The 21,649-nt window shown below is 41.0% G+C and overlaps 2 protein-coding genes across 2 annotated transcripts; one reads left to right on the top strand and one right to left on the bottom strand.

Moving 5' to 3' along the window:
* On the top strand, positions 1 to 1,498 carry LOC129860649 (iroquois-class homeodomain protein irx-1-B-like). The gene is made up of 2 exons (XM_055931250.1): positions 1 to 230; positions 432 to 1,498. Exons 1-2 carry the CDS (start codon positions 15 to 17, stop codon positions 1,215 to 1,217), a joined length of 1,002 nt encoding a protein of 333 aa, XP_055787225.1. The 5' UTR covers positions 1 to 14; the 3' UTR covers positions 1,218 to 1,498.
* Positions 1,499 to 3,873: 2,375 nt separating this feature from the next.
* Positions 3,874 to 20,416, bottom strand: LOC129860648 (tumor necrosis factor receptor superfamily member 5-like). Its single transcript, XM_055931249.1, has 9 exons — positions 20,118 to 20,416; positions 8,208 to 8,286; positions 7,951 to 8,076; positions 7,062 to 7,208; positions 6,774 to 6,867; positions 6,592 to 6,650; positions 5,333 to 5,425; positions 5,217 to 5,248; positions 3,874 to 5,115 (listed from the first exon to the last, which is right to left on the bottom strand). The coding sequence occupies exons 1-9, from the start codon at positions 20,145 to 20,147 to the stop codon at positions 4,834 to 4,836; spliced, it is 942 nt and encodes a 313-aa protein (XP_055787224.1). The 5' UTR covers positions 20,148 to 20,416; the 3' UTR covers positions 3,874 to 4,833.
* Between the last annotated feature and the right edge of the window lie 1,233 nt (positions 20,417 to 21,649).

Below are 21,649 nucleotides of genomic sequence, written 5' to 3'. Positions count from 1 at the left end.
GTCAGGGCGTAAGGATGCCTGCGTCACAAATTGGATTGGGCAACTTCTTCTTTGAAAGAAACATCAACATGCTCCCTGGATATCAGATACCGGTTTTGGGATGTCAACCCGGGGTACAACAGCAACAAGCCCCTCATCTTGCTGCGATGGCTGGGGTCCCTTTGGCATATTCAGGACTACAGGGATACAACTTTATCCCCTATCCACACTACAGACACATCGCGCACATGGTAAATTACTTGAGAATAGCCTATGCTTCTAATGGATAATTCATTACATTTTGTAATCTGAATACAGCAGATACAACGTACAACTGTGCTTGATGCTTGCCTTTCTCGCCAATAAAATTAAATGCGTAATTACGCACTTGACAATCAGTGTGGTCGGTTATGCAGAAGTTTAAACGTTGCAACTCTCTCTTGTGTTTTCAGAACAACTCCTTCGACCTGAAGACTGTCTCTCCGTATTATGAAGCGCTTCTCGGCCGAGGAGGGCCGTTCTACCCGCAATACCGACCAGGCGTAACCGATGACCCAAGCAGAGTCGCCAAGGTGGCAACCCGGGAAAGCACCAGCGCGCTCAAGGCCTGGTTGAACGAGCATCTCAAGAACCCATATCCTACAAAGGGCGAGAAGATCATGCTTGCCATCGTAACCAAGATGAGCCTCACGCAGGTGTCAACTTGGTTTGCCAACGCCAGGCGACGGTTGAAGAAGGAGAATAGGGTGAGCTGGGCGTTCAAGGGGAAATCTGACGAGGAGGAGGGCGAAAGCGACGAGGAGAAGAGTGATGTCTCTCTGCAGAAAAGCGCTTTGCTTGATGAAGAAGAAATAGATCCTCAAACCGTCGATGACAAGGTGGAGGATATTGGACATAGAGTGGACAACTCAACGCCAGAGTTGGTGAATGCACGCCTGGAGAAACAATCAAGCGACGACCATAGAGACAGCACGCGTGTTCACGGGGAAAATTATGTCGAAAAGAGTGACACCGAACGCACATCATCCCCATCTCGTCTAGGATGTAAGGACAACGTTGAGTGTCAAAAGCCCAAAATATGGTCTTTGGCAGAAACCGCGACCTCGGAAACGGTGAAAAAGCCCCACCAGGACAATGCGCGTCATCCCAGGAGCACAGAAATGGGCAAATTCTGGTCAGAATGGGCATCAAGGAATGGACTGTATATTCCCAGATATACTGCTCACGATATTCTTTAACAAAGCGTTTACAGTTTTAAATGACCAAAAACACATGTTTACATATTTTGCACTTTAAAATGCCAAACTCCAGGGATTGGAACAGGCTTATTTTTTATGTGGTAGCCTACACGCTTACTATGGAAAATTCTGGTCAGGCCTATATGTTGTCTAGCTTCTTGTAAGACCGAAGACTCTTACAGAGTTATGTTTTGTGTACATACGTGTAGATGTATTTCCATTAATAATCTGTACATTATAATTTCATTTGTCTTATCATTAACATTTATTTTGGTAAAATAAAATCCCTCAAAATATGAAATGGAATTGTCATGTGTTGATCATTCACCAGTTCTTACTGTTTTTTGGGCAAGGTCTGGCAAGGCCACAATCAGATTTTTAAGGTTTTATATTTAGCTTTCCAAACTTATTCTGGTAGTTTATTACGATTTTTATCCAAGAATATTGCTTAATACCTGACTGTAAAGATTTAACAGATCTGATTGATATGCAAATTAAATATTTGTTATCTAAACCCCAATCTATGCAGGATAAATATTATTGAATAATAACAAGGATGAAAATTAATCATGGCCCATGGTCACATGTTCACTGACTGAAATCATCCTTTTATCAGTTTAAATTAGTTCAATGAATTAATAGTAAAGTAATTGGTTCTCTCATTGTTGGGCCATGCAGGTTGATAGTCACACTAACAACTTGATGGAACATAGCCCAAACAAGGAAACTGCATGGGGGTCGTTATCCAAATTCAGACAGGAGTTGAATAATACCATTTCAAAATGGAACACAGTAGAACTGCAGATGAGTAGAAACAGATTGATCCTACAATTCAACTTGAAGAGTCCAAAAGGGGGAGCAGGCCTGCTAACCTAAACCAGTTCAGTTTTCTGCATCTCCAAACCTCCACATGGAGAGAGAGATTGTGTGTGTAGGAGAGAAACGGACATAATCAGACAACAGGAGATCATACCTACAGGATCTGATGGGTGAGATTCAGTTAGGGGGAGATGAGTGGGGGGGTGAAAGACTAGAAAAACCTCTCCCTTGTCAATCACCCAGGTTTCCATGTAAAGGGCTGTAACTGCACTTATCCGGGGATAATGAGAAATCACCTAAGAGGAAAGAAGCCTGAAATGCACTGTCTTCTATTCTTCATCCCACCTAAAGATACACACACCCAGTCCATTGCTAACACAGAGGGTAGATTGGTCCCCTGTTTTACAGGTGGCCCAAAGGATCATAATCATAGACCGTATAGGGTGTGAGCCCTCAGAACAGGGAGACACAACAGGATCCAATCTGTCACAAACTATATTAAACAAGTACAGCATTGATTAATCCAAGCACACACTGTACTTTTAAAACAGTCGAATACATTGCTGGTTAACTTTTTTAATTATTCAAATACCCAAGCTACATGGAACATTTGAATTGTGACAGAATTAACTTGTTTACACCATCTAAAAGGTAAAGCTAATATGTCTATTTATGAGTACCCTTCTGTTCTGGCCTCCCAAGATCATGACATTCTCACAAAAGTATGACAGAGCCACCAGTGGTGTAAAGTAAAAAAACATATTTTTTTGGGGGGTGTCTGTACTTTACTATTTATGTTTTTACTTCACTATATTCCTAAAGAAAACAATGTCATTTTTACTCCATACATTTACCCTGACACCCAGATTTCGAACGCTTAGCAGGACAGGAAAATGGTTCAATTCACGCACTTATCAAGAGAACATTCCTGGTCATCCCTACTGCCTCTGATCTGGTGGACTCACTAAACACAAATGTTTTGTTTGAAAATGATGTGAGCCCCTGGCTAATGGTGCCTTCTGGTTTGCTTAATATAAGGAATTTGGAATGATCTATATTTTTACTTATTTATTTTTGTACTTTTTACCCCTTTTTCGTGTTATCCAAATTGGTAGTTACAGTCTTGTCCTATCGCTGCAACTCCTGTACAGACTCGGGAGAAGCGAAGGTTGAGAGCCATGCGTCCTCCGAAACACGACCCTGCCAAGCCGCACTGAGCGGAATAGGCCAATTGTGTGCCGCCTCATGGGTCACCCGGTCGTGGCCGGCTGCGACACAGCCTGGGATCGAACCCAGGTCTGTAGTGACGCCTCTTGCACTGCCGTAGACTGCTGCACCACTTGGAAGGCTCTATATTTTTAATTTAAGTATATTTTTGCAATTACATTTACTTTTGTTATTTAAGTATATTTAAAAACAAATACTTTTAGACTTTTACTCAAGTAGTATTTTAATTGGTAACCTTCACTTGAGTCATATTCTATTAAGGTATCTTTACTTTTACTCAAGTATGACAATTGGGTACTTTTTCCACCACAGGGTGAAGTCCACCCCTGACTGATGCTGAAATCTCAAGGTTCTAGTGAAGCACTACCCCCCCTTGTGGAAAATCTGAGTACCTGCTACTGACCCAAAAATGTAAAAGTACTGTAAAATAAAATGCCAGGTACAGTGTGCTCCAACAATATTATAATCTATACTTTATAAATGTAACTTAAATTGAAAGACACAAAAAAATAGTCTTGATTTTGAATGCTAATTTTGAATAAAAACATTAAAAAAACAGACATTTAAAATTTAAAAAATGGGCATTGTCTTTATGAACAACTCAGTAGCATTTATTTTTGATAGTTTAATGCAAAGGAGAGTAATTAAAACAGAAAGACATAATAAAAAGCCATTCTCTAGTGTGCTTATGAACATCTTCTATAACAGAATACAGCAACCAATACTTTTTACAACAGTTTACACGTACAGAATATTCAACCATATCAATCATTGTTGCCCATGTGAGGAAGTTAGGATAGCAAGCATTTTAGCTAGGTAGCCTATGAAAATAAAAACTAAAAGCATACTGTATGACTAAGCCATAGAACGTTTTGCCAACATGAAAGAGAGGAGGATGGCATTGACCTTCAACTAGTCTACAATTAGGGTGAGTGAACTTTTTTCCCACTTGCGTGTGTGTACGCACGCACGCACACAGCCAGAATTATATTTAGCAACATTGATTGGACTAAAATGTTTTTGGTATTTTTAAGTTTGTTTTCAGTGTATTAAACATAAGCATGATGATGATGTTTAAATGTTTAAGTTGAAATAGTGCTGGAATAGCGGGGACAGTGTTCCTGTTGTCTTTGTGTTGACTTGAGGTAATTCTGTGGTTCCAAATCAGTAGCTGTTTAGTAACTGTCAAAAACATTAACTTTATTGACCATGCTGTGGGTAATACAACTGTTTGTTATGTGCAATATGCTTTGTGGACTCCACCGGTCAGATGTTGCTCTTTGGTTTTGTGATGAAACAAACGCATGAGTAGTGGAATTTATTCCACCACTGTGTGACTGTTGTCTTTTTGTTGTCACAGTCTTATTGTATATCATGGTGGTGTATGAACTAATGGGTATAGAGCAAACAACGCAATTATCACAACATAGGTTTTAGTGTGACGTTTTTCCTGGTTTGGCTTCCCCAGTGATTATACCCACGCACCCCTACTGTATTAATTAATGCACAACCTGGCTGTTGTTTATCATGTTAAGCAATAGGTAAAGCCAGGTGGTCATGTGATCTATAGCTATTCATAACATACACTTTGTGTATCAGAAACATGGTGAGATTTACCCTCCTCCTGCACCACCAAATGTCCATTTTCTGACACGTCTTTAGCTTCAACCTCCTCTGGTATTTGAAGACCTGGTAATGGTGGGTATAGTGTTGATGGTGGCTCTCTAAATTGGATCATAGGTTGAAGTTGTTCCCTCCTCTCTTCAGGTCCTTCTGCGTTTCCCTCTTCTGCTTTTCCGTCTGCTGTAGCCCTCTTAGTTCCCCTCTTAAGATTAAAATCCATACAGGATTCCTACGGTGAATGACACAATGCATATGTGAATTAGTGTCTAAATATAACAGAATAGCAGTAATACTGTCACGGCTGGTACAAAATGTATATAGAGAACGTACATTTGCTTTCTTGCAGGCCTCTCCAAGTTGACCTAGAACAAAATAAAAATTTGATTAGTTAAAGATTCCAACGTAAAGTTATCACTCAAATAACATAATAAATTAGTGTTAAATACCTCTAAATTTGAACAGGACAATGCCCAAAACCACAGCAGCTAGAAAGGCCATTACAATTGGGATTATTGTTCGATGGGAACTGGATACTGGCACTGTAAAGTAAATCAAAAGAACATTACAAACAATTCAACCAACTATTGTTAACCAACCATAGCCTACGACCTATGTGTCCCTTAAACTAGTGTTGACAGAGGTACCACACAGGCTACTGTTAGCTTCCCTACTACAGGCTACTGTTAGCCTCCCTACTACAGGCTACTGAAACCTGCCCTACTACAGGCTACTGAAACCTGCCCTACTACAGGCTACTGAAACCTGCCCTACTACAGGCTACTGTTGGCCGCCCTACTACAGGCTACTGTTGGCCGCCCTACTACAGGCTACTGTTGGCCGCCCTACTACAGGCTACTGTTGGCCGCCCTACTACAGGCTACTGAAACCTGCCCTACTACAGGCTACTGAAACCTGCCCTACTACAGGCTACTGTTGGCCGCCCTACTACAGGCTACTGTTGGCCGCCCTACTACAGGCTACTGTTGGCCGCCCTACTACAGGCTACTGTTGGCCGCCCTACTACAGGCTACTGTTGGCCGCCCTACTACAGGCTACTGTTGGCCGCCCTACTACAGGCTACTGTTGGCCGCCCTACTACAGGCTACTGAAACCTGCCCTACTACAGGCTACTGTTGGCCGCCCTACTACAGGCTACTGTTGGCCGCCCTACTACAGGCTACTGTTGGCCGCCCTACTACAGGCTACTGTTGGCCGCCCTACTACAGGCTACTGTTGGCCGCCCTACTACAGGCTACTGTTGGCCGCCCTACTACAGGCTACTGTTGGCCGCCCTACTACAGGCTACTGTTGGCCGCCCTACTACAGGCTACTGTTGGCCGCCCTACTACAGGCTACTGTTGGCCGCCCTACTACAGGCTACTGTTGGCCGCCCTACTACAGGCTACTGTTGGCCGCCCTACTACAGGCTACTGTTGGCCGCCCTACTACAGGCTACTGTAATACTGAGAAAACACTCCCACACCACAACTTTCGGTTTAAGCTGTCTGATTTTGAAACCAGGATAAACAGGCCCCTCCTACTATGTAGCCCAATTCAAGTGAATGAGTTACTGTAAGAAAGTGATGGTCAACTGACACTAAAGGAATATATTTTATAGTTCCCCAATTCAGTATGGTAGAATGAAAATGTTGTGATATGTGTAATTTGTGTTGCATTCAATGTGTGGACCCTGTATAGTACTTACCACAGACCGTGTCTGAGGTGGCTGTCCCTTCGGCTTCAGTTTTGAATTCAGACTTACAACTGAAAACATAATTTGGGATTAAACAAACCAACATTATTATGTGTATGATGGCTGCGGTTTCATTTACAGTTTGACAACATACACATCCCATTTTTGAATGGTACAAGGATCGAACTACTCACACTGTCCATAGCTTGCACTTGCTCTCTGCAGAACTGTCACTGGAGAACATGTTTAAAGGACAGGCCTTACACACTGTGTCATGTATGGGGCTACCTGAGAAAATATACAGTATCCGGTTAGAGTATCCGTTCAAAAATTACACAATTTAGGTAGCCTAACTCTGGCAGTTTAATAGAATACAACGGAATAGAAACAGAAACTTAAAAGCCATGTTTGAACATGTAGTAGGAACACTAGCATGGAACTCAATCGTTGCTGATAGCATGATGAAAGTGAGTGTTTTCTACCTTTGGATTTGACCTCTTCTCCAGGTCTGCATTTAGTATGTGGAACACACGTCAGGCACTCTTCACTGGAACAGTGGTATCCAGTCTTACATTTGCATGGGCTGAGGCTTGTCTTGTTCCTATTGGTACTGTGCTCAAAGTTTTTATCTGTGGCAGGAAGGAGATACAAGTGTTGTGTTATTACCAAGAGATAAGCCAGATAAACAGTAGGCCCTATGTGCATCTGAAATGGCATGCTAGTCCTTAGTGCACTTCTTTTGACCAGGGCCTGCACTAATGCAATAATAGGGAAAAGGGTGTCATTTCGGACAGGGGTGTCATGCACCCCAATAATCTGATGGGGCAGAAAGTATGCGAGGATGGCTGGGGGGTGGTCCGGAGGAGGGCATTTTTCAAACACCTGAAACAGCTTTTTCCTCCAATCTAGAACCATAATCATGAATTCTATGTAATAAATAGGTCTATTTTTCTGCATATCTAAGCATACCTCTTTGTCTGTATCTTCCTGACTGGTGGTTCTTTTTAAAAATACATTAAATATGCTTCTCTGCAGCTCTGGGTAAAATATTGAAAGGAATATGAGTCTTATTCAGTACATGCTTGCTTTTCTAAACTCTACCAACCTTGCCAGCTAAGCTATTCTAACTTGATTGATAGTCTGAAATGTCTTCTTGGTAGCTAGTTATGAGTTTGCGGGATTGGGAACCTATCTGGGCTAACTAAAGACAACTTCATAAAATTGCTAAGTGGATAGTAGTATTACAGAGATGTTTATTTTTTATTTTTTTAACAGTACAAATCTTGCCCCTGTGCCTACTATAGGCATGACACCTCTGATTTCGGACACATACTATGTCTTCAAATACATAAAGAGCATCAAAAGTCTCACTTGGGTCGCAGTATGGTTGCAGTTTACAGAGGTTCTTGTCTGTGAATGCATGCTGGTATTCCCCATCTGGGCATGGCATACAATGTGGATCAAAACAACCGCTATGGCTGGATAACATCTTGGTGCCTGTTAAGATAATATAGTTTTGTGGATTATGAATATTGAGTGTAGATCCTATAAGGGTATATTGACTCAGTTTCACTCAAAAGGCTGATAAGAGTACAGATATGTCAAATAATGAATGTTCTCTTCCTTACCTGGCCCACACATACTGCAACACTCCCCATTCTTCAAATACTGTGTTTCTGGATCACATGAGTAAACCACGGTCAAAACCTGGAAACAGAAGAAAAAAATTGTAGAAAAAAAAATAGTCCCTACAATGATCTATTCTCTCACCTCAACTGTCACAAGATCGACCACTACAATAGAGGCGGAAAGTACCTAAATTCACGCTCTAGTCTAATAGGCTTGTGGCAAGGCAGCCACATTTTTGAGATACTCCTACCCGGGGTAGAACAAAACACAATCATATTTTTCACATCTCTAAATGTCTCCCATTTATGAAATGGACTGGTTGTGAAAAAAATGTTGTACTGCAAAAGTGTTTATATTGACAGGTATTGTGACACACAACCTAAACTCAAAAAGTGCAGAATAATGCCGGGCTGGAGGGGGGTGGGGTAGGGGTTACATGTAACCCAATATTATAAGCTCTGAAATTGCTCAAATGTGGAATACAAATAGTCAGTTGTCTGCCCTACATACACAACATCAGGATATCTCAATGCATCTTGGAAATATAGACCTGTAAACACAGAGATACAATAGGTGGAAATATCAACTTAAAAGCAGCATTCCCCAAGAGAGAATGGCTTTCACTTCAGCAGTGATAAATTCATGAACTTCTTTGAGGAAAAGATCATGATCATTAGAAAGCAAATTACGGACTCTTCTTTAAATCTGCGTATTCCTCCAAAGCTCAGTTGTCCTGAGTCTGCACAACTCTGCCAGGACCTAGGATCAAGTGAGACACTCAAATTTTGTATTACTATATCTCTTGACACATTGATGAAAATAATCATGGCCTCTAAACCTTCAAGCTGCATACTGGACCCTATTCCAACTAAACAACTGAAAGAGCTGCTTCATGTGATTGGCCCTCCTATGTTGAACATAATAAACGCCTCCCTATCCACCGGATGTGTACCAAACTCACTAAAAGTGGCAGTAATAAGCCTCTCTTGAAAAAGCCAAACCTTGACACAGAAAATATAAAAAACTGTCGGCCTATATCGAATCTTCCATTCCTCTCAACATTCTAGAAAAAGCTGTTGGGCAGCAACTCACTGACTTCCTGAAAACAAACAATGAATACCAAACGCTTCTGTCTGGTTTTAGATCCCATTATAGCACTGAGACTGCACTTGTGAAGGTGGTAAATGACCTTTTAATCGCATCAGACCAAGGCTCTGCATCTGTCCTCGTGCCCCTAGACCTTAGTGCTGCTTTTGATACTATCGATCACCACATTCTTTTGGAGAGATTGGAAACCCAAATTGGTCTACACAGACAAGTTCTGGCCTGGTTTAGATCTTTTCTTTCGGAAAGATATGTTTGTCTCTGTGGATGGTTTGTCCTCTGACAAATCAACTATACATTTCAGTGATCCTCAAAGTTCCGTTTTAGGAACACTATTGTTTTCACTATATAATTCTACCTCTCTGCGATGTCATTCGGAAACATAATGTTAACTTTCACTGCTATGCGGATGACACACAGCTGCACATTTCGATGAAACATGGTGAAGCCCCAAAATTGCCCTCCCTGGAAGCCTGTGTTTCAGACATAAGGAAGTGGATGGCGGCAAATGTTCTACTTTTAAACTCAGACAAAACAGAGATGCTTGTTCTAGGTCCCAAGAAACAAAAAGAGATCTTCTGTTGAATCTGACAATTAATCTTGATGGTTGTACAGTCGTCTCAAATAAAACTGTGAAGGACCTCGGCGTTACTCTGGACCCTGATCTCTCTTTTGACGAACATATCAAGACTGTTTCAAGGACAGCTTTTTTCCATCTTCGTAACATTGCAAAAATCAGAAACTTTCTCTCCAAAAATGATGCAGAAAAATTAATCCATGCTTTTGTCACTTCTAGGTTAGACTACTGCAATGCTCTACTTTCCGGCTACCTGGATAAAGCACTAAATAAACTTCAGTTAGTGCTAAACATGGCTGCTAGAATCTTGACTAGAACCCACAAATTTGATCATATTACTCCAGTGCTAGCCTATATACACTGGCTTCCTGTTAAGGCAAGGGCTGATTTCAAGGTTTTCCCACGCCGTTGCCAGACAGTAGTGCTTGTCAAGCGGAGCGAAGGGCACTGTGTCCCGGTGTTGATGCCGTTCATGCCCTCACCATTGAGTAGTAGACTGTATGTATCAAGGTGTCAAGGTTAGCAATATTAGTTATTTCTTGTGTAGACTGCTATCCTACTTTAAATAAAACCATGTGAGAGAAAAAAATGACCATGCTGCTACCACCGGTGACATGACCATGATACCCAGTAGAAAGCACTTCAAGTCGGCAGGCACAACACCAGAGCACTGGTGGCCTACTATCAACTCATAGTGCAACCCAATCAGCCACGCAAAGTGGTCTTGAGTGGTAACAAATCTGCCCAATTAGCTGATTTTCTTTCCATACACCCACTCCCTTCGACACACCCACTCGCCCATACTCCGGTCGCCATATTGGGCTCCAGCTATCCATACTTGCATAGTTTGAGAAGTGAGAATGCACACACACGCATGCTGATCTACAGCTTTCTTGGTCTGAAAACATGCAGGAAGATTCTTAGGTAGCTAAACCTATTGCCAACCTTTATTTAGGCATTTTAAAACACTTCCTTCTTTCCCTATTACGACAATTATTTTATACAGGTAACGAGTTCAAACAGGTGCAGTTAATACAGGTAATGAGTGGAAAACAGGAGGGCTTCTTAAAGAAAAACTAACAGGTCTGTGAGAGCTGGAATTCTTACTGGTTGGTAGGTTTTCAAATACTTATGTCATGCAATACAATGCAAATTAATTACTTAAAAATCATACAATGTGATTTTTCTGGATTTTTGTTTTATATTCCGTCTCTCACAGTTGAAGTGTACCAATGATAAAAATTACAGACCTCTACATGCTTTGTAAGTAGGAAAACCTGCAAAATCGGCAGTGTATCAAATACTTGTTCTCCCCACTGTATGCATGTTAGAGAGAAAAAAAAACAATGAGGTCAAAGGAATTGTCCGTAGAGCTCCGAGACAGGATTGAGGCGAGGCAACGACCTAGGGAAAAAATGTCTGCAGCATTGAAGGTCCCCATGAACACAGTGGCCTCAATCATTCTTAAATGGAAGAAGCTTGAAACCAACTCTTCCTATAGCTGGCCGGCCTGCCAAACTGAGCAATCAGTGGTGATGGGCCTTGGTCAGGGAGGTAACCAAGAACCCGATGGTCACTTAGACAGAGCTCCGGAGTTCCTCTGTGGAGATGGGAGGACCTTCCAGAAGGACTCCACCAATCAGGCCTTTATGATAGAAGGAAGCACTCCTCAGTAAAAAGGCACACGACAGCCCGCTTGGAGTTTGTCAAAAGGCATCTAAAGGTCCCATGAGAAACAAGGTTCTCTGCTCTGATGAAATCAAGATTGAACTCTTTTAGCCTGAATGCCAAGCGTCACATCTGGAGGAAATCTGGCATCATCCCTACAGTGAAGCATGGTGGTGGCAACAGCATGCTGTGGGGATGTTTTTCGAGGGAAAGATGAACGGAGCAAAGTACAGAGAGATCCTTGATGAAAACCTGCTCTAGAGAGCTAAGGACCTCAGACTGGTGCAAAGATTCACCTTCCAACAGGACATTGACCCTAAGCACACAGCCAAGACAATGCAGGAGTGGATTCAGGACAAGTCTCTGAATGTCCTTGAGTGGCCTAGCCAAAGCAGCGACGCCAAAGCAGTGACGCTTCCCATCCAACCTGAGAGAATCTGCAGAGAAGAATGAGAGAAACTCCCCAAATACTGGTGTGCCAAGTTTGTAGCGTCATACCAAAGAAGACTTGAGGCTGTAATCGCTGCCAAAGGTGCTTCAACAAAGTACTGAGTAAAGGGTCTGAATACTTATGTAAATGTAATATTCCAGTTTTATATGAATTTACAAAAATGTCTCATCCATTTTAAAATAAGCCTGTAATGTAACAAAATGTGGAAAAAGTCAGGGGGTCTGAATACTTTCCGAAAGCACTGTATCACATTGTGAAGTCATATGAACTAACAGGTTATAGAGCAAACAATGCAATTATTACAACACATAGGTTGTAATAAATTGCATTTTTCCCCCTGACTTGGCTTCCCCTGTGATTTTACCCACCCACCGCTACTGCTTTTGGTATAACTCAAACTATGAGTGGCACTGCCCTGCCTCGGTTGTGTTTGAATAGCTGAATCCAACTAGTTCATCAATCTGTGTTCATGTTTTTCACAACACAAGCACATAGTAGCATAACCAAGTTACAGGAAAGCAACCTGTAGTACAGCAGTTTCCATTTCTATGACAGTTGGGTGCAGGCACTCAGCAGATGCAGCTTGCATGCCAACGACACCCATTGACTATAGTTCTCAGTCTGATTGATGCTGGGGATACTCCTGTAGTGTAATGTTGGTTGTCTGGTTGTGAAGGAGAGTCTGTGAAAGGGCTGTGTCTGTTTATTATTTATTTAACCGCTCTCTTGAGGTCATTCCACAGCATCGCAAATCGGTTGAGGAAGTCCTGACCTCAACCCGATTGAGATGCTGTGGCATGACCTCAAGAGAGCGTTCACACCAGACATCCCAAGAATATTGCTGAACTGAAACAGTTTCGTAAAGAGGAATAGGCCACTCCAGAAGACGTTTTTTCTTATTTAGAAGCCTTTCTGTTGTTGATTTACTTCTGTGTTTTCGGACGTTGTCCTGTTGCATCACCAATCTTCTGTTGAGCTTCAATTGGCGGACATATAGCCTTACATTCTCCTGCAGAATGTCTTTATAAATTTGGGGATGCCTTTTTCCGTTGATGATAGCAAGCTGTCCAGGCCCTGAGGCAGCAAAGAAGCCACAAACCATGATGTTCCCTCCACCATACTTTACAGTTGGGATAAGGTTATGTTGGTGAGCTGTGCCTTTTTTTCTCCACACATAGTGTTTTGTTCTTTCCAAACAACTCAACTTTAGTTTAATCTGCCCATAGAATATTTTGCCAGTAGCGCTGTGGAACATCCAGGTGCTCTTTTGCGGACTTCAGACGTGCAACAATGTTTTTTTTGGACAGTAGTGGCTTCTTCCGTGGTGTCCTCTTATGAACACAATTCTTGTTTAGTGTTTTACGTATCATAGACTCGCCAACAAAGATATTTGCATGTTCTAGAGATTTCTGTAAGTCTTTAGCTGACATTGTAGGATTCTTCATTACCTCACTGAGCATTCTGCGCTGTGCTCTTGCAGTCATCTTTGCAGGATGGCCACTCCTAGGTAGAGTAGCAACAGCGCTGAACTTTCTCCATTTTCGAAAATGTGTTTTACCGTGCTCTGGTAAATGTCATGTCTTTCAGAGAGACTTTGTAACCCTTTCCAGCTTCGTGCATGTCAACAATTCGCAATCTTAGGTTTCCTGAGATCTCTTTTTAGATGTATGGTTCACATCAGGCAATACTTCTTGAGAAAAGCAAACTCAAATTTTGTGAATGTTTTTTTATAGGGCAGTGCTCTAACCAACTCCAATCTAATCTCATTGATTGGACTCCAGGTTAGCTGACTCCTGACTCCAATTAGCTTTTGGAGAAGTAATTAGCCTATGGGTTCACATACTTTTTCCAACCTACACTGTGAATGTTTAAATTATGTATTCAACATAGACAAGAAAAATACTATAATTTGTGTGTAATTAGTTTAAGCATACTGTTTGTATATTGTTGTGACTTATATGAAGATCAGATCAAATGTTATGACCAATGTATGCAGAAATCCAGGTAATTCCAAAGGGTTCACATTTTTCTTGCCACTGTATAAGGCAACTCCAGTGCAGACAGCCAGGATGGTGGACATGATTTTTTAAATTCGCCAGCTCAACCCAAATATCATAAGAGTGCACCGGAACACCCCAATTGGCATCACAAATGCAGTGAGCCAGCAGAAGGTCATGTTGGATTCAGGCAACAGTATTGGACTAGCAATTATTCAAAGCTTACTTCCAAATAATAAGGAGGTGACTTAAGAGCCCAATCCTGGAGCCACAAGTTATACCACAGTTGGTATACCGCAAGATGTAGAGCTATGGAGAAGATGTCCAGGGTTCTCTTTCCTTTCGTTGAAGCCCCCCGAGTTGCCTCATTGATCATCAGAGACACTTGTGACTTGGAATGCTTGGTGTTGTCATGTCAAGCAGTCTGCTGCCTTCTCTATATTCAATGGACATTAGACCGGTGGAAATCTGTCTTTTGGCCTGATGAGTCCAAATTTGAGATTTTTGGTTCCAACCGCCGTGTCTTTATGAGACACAAAGCAGGTGAACGGATGATCTCTGCATGTGTGGTTCCCACCGTGAAGCATGGATGAGGAGGTGTGAAGGTGGTTTGCTGGTGACACTGTCTCTGATTTATTTAGAATTCAAGACACACTTAACCAGCATGGCTACCACAGCATTCTGCAGCAATACGCCATCCCATCTTGTTTGCGCTTAGTGGGACTATCATTTGGACCCCTACATATCAGCCGGGCTACACAATCTGGACCCTCTCTTTCTAAAATTATCCCCCGAAATTGTTACAACCCCTATTACTAGCCTGTTCAACCTCTCTTTCGTATCGTCTGAGATCCCCAAAGATTGGAAAGCTGCCGCGTTCATCCCCCTCTTCAAAGAAGGAGACACTCTAGACCCAAATTGCTACAGACCTATATCTATCCTACCTTGCCTGTCTAAGGACTTCAAAAGCCAAGTTAAGAAACAGATCACCGACCATTTCGAATCCCACCGTACCTTCTCCGCTATGCAATCTGGTTTCCGAGCTGGTCATGGGTGCACCTCAGCCACTCTCAAGGTCCTAAACGATATCATAACCGCCATCGATAAGAGACAATACTGTGCAGCTGTATTCATCAACCTGGCCAAGTCTTTCGACTATGTCAATCACCACATTCTTATCGTCAGACTCAACAGCCTTTGTTTCTCAAATGACTGCCTCGCCTGGTTCACCAACTACTTCTCAGACAGAGTTCTGTGTGTCAAATCGGAGGGCCCGTCGTCCGGACCTCTGGCAGTCTCTATGGGGGTGCCACAGGGTTCAATTCTCGGGCTGACTCTTCTCTGTATACATCAATGATGTCGCTGGTGATTCTCTGATCCATCTCTACGCAGACGACACCATTCTGTATACTTCTGGCCCTTCTTTGGACACTGTGTTAACTAACCTCCAGACGAGCTTCAATGCCATACAACTCTCCTTCCGTGGCCTCCATCTGCTCTTAAATGCAAGTAAAACTAAATGCATGCTCTTCAACCGATCGCTGCCCACACCTGCCCGGTTCTGACTTAGAATATGTGGACAACTACCTAGGTGTCTGGTTAGACTGTAAACTCTCCTTCCAGACTCATATTAAGCATCTCCAATCCAAAATTAAATCTAGAATCGGCTTCCTATTTCGCAACAAAGCATCCTTCACTCATGCTGCCAAACATACCCTCGTAAAAGTGACTATCCAACCGATCCTTGACTTTGGCGATGTGATTTACAAAATAGCCTCCAACACTCTACTCAGCAAATTGGATGCAGTCTATCACAGTGCCATCCATTTTATCACCAAAGCCCCATATACTACCCACCACTGCGACCTGTATGCTCTCGTTGGCTGGCCCTTGCTTCATATTATATATTGTAATTATTTCGCCAGTATTGCCTATTTATTGCCTTACCTCCATTATTCTACCTCATTTGCTTCTACCTCATAGACTTTTTCTATTCTATTATTGACTGTTTGTTTATTCCATGTGTAACTGTGTTGTTGTTGTTTGTGTCGCACTGCTTTGCTTTATCTTGGCCAGGTCGCAGTTGTAAATGAGAACTTGTTCTCAACTAGTCTACCTGGTTAATTTCACTAGTGTAGGGGGCAGCATTTGGCATTTTGGATGAAAAGTGTGCCCAAATTAACTTCTTATGGCTGCAAGGGGCAGTATTGAGTAGCCTGATAAAATGTGTCCATTTCAAACGGCCTCGTACTCAATTCTTGCTCGTACAATATGCATATTATTATTACTATTGGATAGAAAACACTCTCTAGTTTCTAAAATCGTTTGAATTATTTCTCTGAGTGAAACAGAACTCATTCTGCAGCACTTTTCCTGACCCGGAAGTTCAAAGTCTGAAATCGATGCTCTCTTCCTCTTCCTGCCTATAAATGGGCACAAGAGCTATTAGTATACATGCACGTCATACACCTTCCTCTGGGTGTCAAGAAGGCTGTGAGAGAAGAAATTAGGTGATTATCTCGATCTGGGATGGAATAAATCCTCTTGGAATGACGTGTACCCTATTTCCGGTACTCTGAAGAATGCGATTTGGACAGTGGGGTTGCCTTTTGTTTTGCTGACGTTATAGGCGACTATTATTTCCGGCTTTGATTTTATTTGATACATGTCACCATAAAGTATGTTTTTTCAATATAGTTTCATCAGATTATTGAATTTTTTTCGGGAGTTTTGCCGTGTTCCGTTCTCTTCCGTTTGTTTACATGGAGAGATCCGTGCAACCCGGCTAGCGCGCTTGCTAAATGGAGAGAGAAAGTTACCATTCTGAATCCAAACAACGACTCATCTGGACAAAGGACACCTTGTTCAACATTCTGATGAAAGATCAGCAAAAGTAAGACCCAATTTATGATGTTATTTCATATATCTGTCGTAGTCGCCGGCGCCCAAGTGTTTCTGGCTATTGTGCTAAGCTAATATAACGCTACATTTTGTTTTCGCTGTAAAACACTTAATAAATCGGAAATAATGTCTGGCATCACAAGATGCTTGTCTTTCATTTGCTGTACACTATGTATTTTTCAGAAATGTTTTATGATGAGTAATTAGGTATTTGACTTTGGTGTCTGTAAATATTATGGCTGCTTTCGGTGCAATTTCTGAATGTAGATGCAATGTAAACTATGATTTATACCTGAAATATGCACATTTTTCGAAAAAAACATATGCTATACAATAAATATGTTATCAGACTGTCATCTGATGAGGTTGTTTCTTGGTTAGTGGCTATTTATATCTTTATTTGGCCGAATTTGTGATAGCTACTGATGGAGTCAAAAACTGATGGAGTAATAAAAGTGGAGTCTTTTGCTAAAGTGGTTAGCTAATAGATTTACATATTTTGTCTTCCCTGTAAAACATTTAAAAAATCGGACATGTTGGCTGGATTCACGAGATGTGTACCTTTCATATGCTGTATTGGACTTGTTAATGTGTGAAAGTTAAATATTTAAAAAAAATATCTTTTGAATTTCGCGCCCTGCACTTGAAGTGGCTGTTGTCATAAGTGTACCGACGTCGGGCTTGCACGCCAAACAGGTTAAACTGCCTGCTACTCAGGCCCAGAAGCTAGGATATGCATATATTAGTATTAGTATTAGTATATTTGGATAGAAAACACTCTAAAGTTTCCAAAACTGTTAAAATAATGCCTGTGAGTATAACAGAACTGATATGGAAGGCAAAAACCAGAGGAAAATCCAACCAGGAAGTACTATTATTTTGAAAGGCCGTTTTTCCATTGAAAGCCTATCCACCACACAAAGACTTAGGACCCAGTTCACAAGCTCTATTGCTTCTTCTACATGTGGCCAGTCTTTAGGCATTGTTTCAGGCTTTTACTCTGAAAAATGAGGGAGATACAGCACTTTCAATGAGAGGCCAGTGGAAATTTCCAGACATCAGCCATGCGCCTGATCAGGAACGCGCCTTTCTTGTTTCACCTTTCCTATTGACAAAGCTTTTGTCCGGTTGAAATATTATTGATTATTTATGACAAAAACAACCGAAGGATTGATTTTAAACATCGTTTCGCATGTTTCTACTAACTTTTATTGTACTTAAAAAAAACTTTTTGTCTGGACTTAGTGCACACGTCTTGTGCATTCGGATTACTGGACAAAACGCGCAAACAAAAAGGAGGTTTTTGGTCATAAAGAGGGACATTATCGAACATTTATTGTCTAACATGGAGACCTGGGAGTGCCACCAGATGAAGATCAAAGGTAAGTGATTAATATTAATGCTATTTCTGACTTTTGTGAGCCCTCTCCTTGGCTGGAAAATGGCTGTATGTGTTTCTGTAGCTAGGCGTTGACCTAAAATAATCACAAAGTATGCTTTCGCCGTAAAGCCTTTTTGAAATCTGACACAGCGGTTGCATTAAGGAGAAGTTTATCTTTATTCGTATGTTTAACACTTGTATCTTTTATCAATGTTTATGATGAGTATTTCTGTTATTTGATATGGCTCTCTGCACTTTCCCCGGATGTTTGTTTGAGACAATGCATTTCTGAACATAACGCGCCAACGTAAACTGAGATTTTTGGATATAAATATGAACTTTATCGAACAAAACATACATGTATTGTGTAACATGAAGTCCTATGAGTGCCATCTGATGTAGATCAAAGGTTAGTGATTAATTTAAAATCGCTATTTCTGACTTTTGTGAGCCCTCTCCTTGGCTGGAAAATGGCTGTATGGTTTTCTGTGACTAGGTGCTGACCTAACATAATCGCAAGGTGTGCTTTCGCCGTAAAGCCTTTTGAAATCATAAACTGTGGCTGGATTAACAAGAAGTTTATTTTTAAAATGGTGTATAATACTTGTATGTTTGAGGAATGTTAATTATGAGATTTCTGTTGTTTTGAATTTGGCGCCCTGCAATTTCACTGGCTGTTGGTTACGTGGGACACTAGCGCCCCACTTGTACCAGAGTGGTTACATAAAGGTGAAATAAAATTAAAAAATGTTTTTCAACAGGACAATGACCCAACACACCTGCAGGCTGTGTAAGGGCTATTTGACCCAGATGGAGAGTGATGGAGTGCTGCATCAGATGACCTGGCCTCCACAATCACCCGACCTCAACCCAATTGAGATGGTTTGGGATGAGTTGGACTGCAGAGTGAAGGAAAAGCAGCCAACAAGTGATCAGCATATGTGGGAACTCCTTCAAGACTGTTGGAAAAGCATTCCAGGTGAAGCTGGTTGAGAGAATTCCAAGAGTGTGCAAAGCTGTCATCAAGGCAAAGGGTGGCTACTTTGAAGAATCTCAAAATATATATATATATATTTTGATTTGTTTAACACTTTTTTGGGTACTACATGATTCCATTTGTGTTATTTTATAGTTTTGATGTCTTCACTGTTATTCTACAATGTAGAAAATAGGAAAAATTAAGAAAAACCGTAGATGTCCAAACGTTACAGGTACTGTATATACAGGTGATTAAACCACCATTTAATGATATTGTGGCAGCCATAATGAATTTTGGACACCATAATTTATTTGGAGCAGAGGAGGCTGGTGGAAGGAGCTATTCTGCACGTTTTGAGTTTAGTCCTAATATCTATCAATTTAAGAACTTTTGCTGTCAAATATTTTTTCACGACCATCCATTTCATAAATGAGAGGCAGAGACGTGAGACGTGAAAACCTCGGGTTGTGGTATCTCAAAAACGTAAGCCCTTTTTGAGGATTTGCCACTATTGCCTATAAAACCACATTTCATAAATCAGATGCGCAAATGTTTCACATTAGAGCTAGTAAAATAACAAAATATTCCAACACTGTAGCTTTAACTGACATGTTTTTTTTTGTAGGGGCAGTTGCTTCAAAACGACATCGAAAGTGAAAGTGTTGAATGAGCTTTGACGCATTTGGCAATCTTTTACAAACGCTTAAATTGTAAAATGAAGTCAAAAGAAACCCAACACAACATCAATATAGGCAATTTGTAACATATTATGTGTTGTATATGGTTCCCTTAATGCAAAAGACGTATGCCATTATAGCACACAATAATAAAAAGTAACCTAAGCTACTCACCGACAGAATACATAAAAGCAGAACGATCATTTCGATCCTTGTCGTAGTATTAAAACAACCAAGTATTGTTGCAACTCCTCTCCTCCGCTTCTATGCAATCCCACTCCGAAAATAGGCTGCTGTACAAGCCTTCACACTAAATTATTCCGCTGCTTTCGCTACATAAACGTTGGTAAGGCGTAGCGTTTGGCCAGAGCAACGAGTCTGGGTAGTCAAGCAACGGTACTGTAGACCTGTAGACTGTACCAGTCTCTTGACAACGAGCTGAGCGGTGGGCTGGACTCGGAGAATAAATAAGTGACTTGAAACAGGGGAGATTCCGTAGAAGACAAACACACGTGACCCTTTCCTGTAAAATGCCCGAGGTTTAACGTACTCAAGATGATGTGGAATGCGGGAACGAACATTCATGAGTCATGTAGGCCTACCAATATTTGTGTGAAAAATGTGATCTTTGATTAGGCTATTTATCATAGGTGTACATCAAGTTTAGGTTAAAGAGGGCAGTCTCAATGGAAATAACGTAAGTCTATTTGGGAGTGTGGTTTGTGCTTGCCTTGAGACCAATAGTTTGGAAGTGTCATTCCCCACTTTACCCCCCCCCACATTTTCTACACTGGTGTCAGCAGCGGGATACGGGCACCCGTGAGCCACCCCTGATATACACTTTTTTTTAAATATACACTTTCAATAATACCCACGGGAGACAAACTAGTTGAATAAACATTGTTTCAGCATAACGTGTCAAGGTATTGTGACGTGGAATCTACAGTATGTGGAAAATACATTGGATCTTAAAAAAGTAAATCAACTGTTGTTTTGAGGTTGAAATTTCAACCACAGGATTATGCCATCATGGTAACCAATTTTCAACATAGACAAACCTTGTATAAAATATGTTGAATTTGTACCTTTGAAACAGGTCACATCTTCAACGTTTTATCCACTAACGTAAAAAAAAACAATAGGCTGGGCAGCACCTCCTACTACTAGAGAGTTGATTTATCTTAGGTATTAATTTGGTCTCCCATCCCAAAATGTTATCAAGCCCAGCCTTAATTATCTTAGATATTTGTCAGTGACTACTACCAATGTGCTATCCTGAGAAAGATTATTGAGAGATCTCTTAATAACTAAATAGATTCATTGATGGTCTCAAAGTCAGTCAAAAGGGCAGATTTAAAAGAGCTAATTAAATGTAACCATACTTTATAAGTCATATATCATCAATGATACTATTTAGGCCTATATAGCATTTGTGAAGTCTTCAACAGCTGTTGGGTTTCAATTCAACCCACGGTTCAACTAAAAATAGACAATATATATAGGCCTAGGGTTTCAAGCCTAGGTTGAATTCATTTGTTTGATTCACGTCTCCATCTCAACCAAAAACAGTTAAAGAATAGGACTAAATCAAATCAAACTTTATTGAAAGTACATTTAAAGTTTGATTAGATTTAGTCCTATTCATCAACTTAGATTTTTGGTTGTGATGGAGACATGAATCCAACATATCAATTATTAATTTGTAG

The sequence above is a fragment of the Salvelinus fontinalis genome, chromosome 8 (assembly GCF_029448725.1).
Source record: "Salvelinus fontinalis isolate EN_2023a chromosome 8, ASM2944872v1, whole genome shotgun sequence".
In the NCBI taxonomy this organism is placed as follows: domain Eukaryota; kingdom Metazoa; phylum Chordata; class Actinopteri; order Salmoniformes; family Salmonidae; genus Salvelinus; species Salvelinus fontinalis.
The sequence above is the reverse complement of the archived record's forward strand: the minus strand, read 5'-3'. Positions and strand labels throughout refer to the sequence as shown.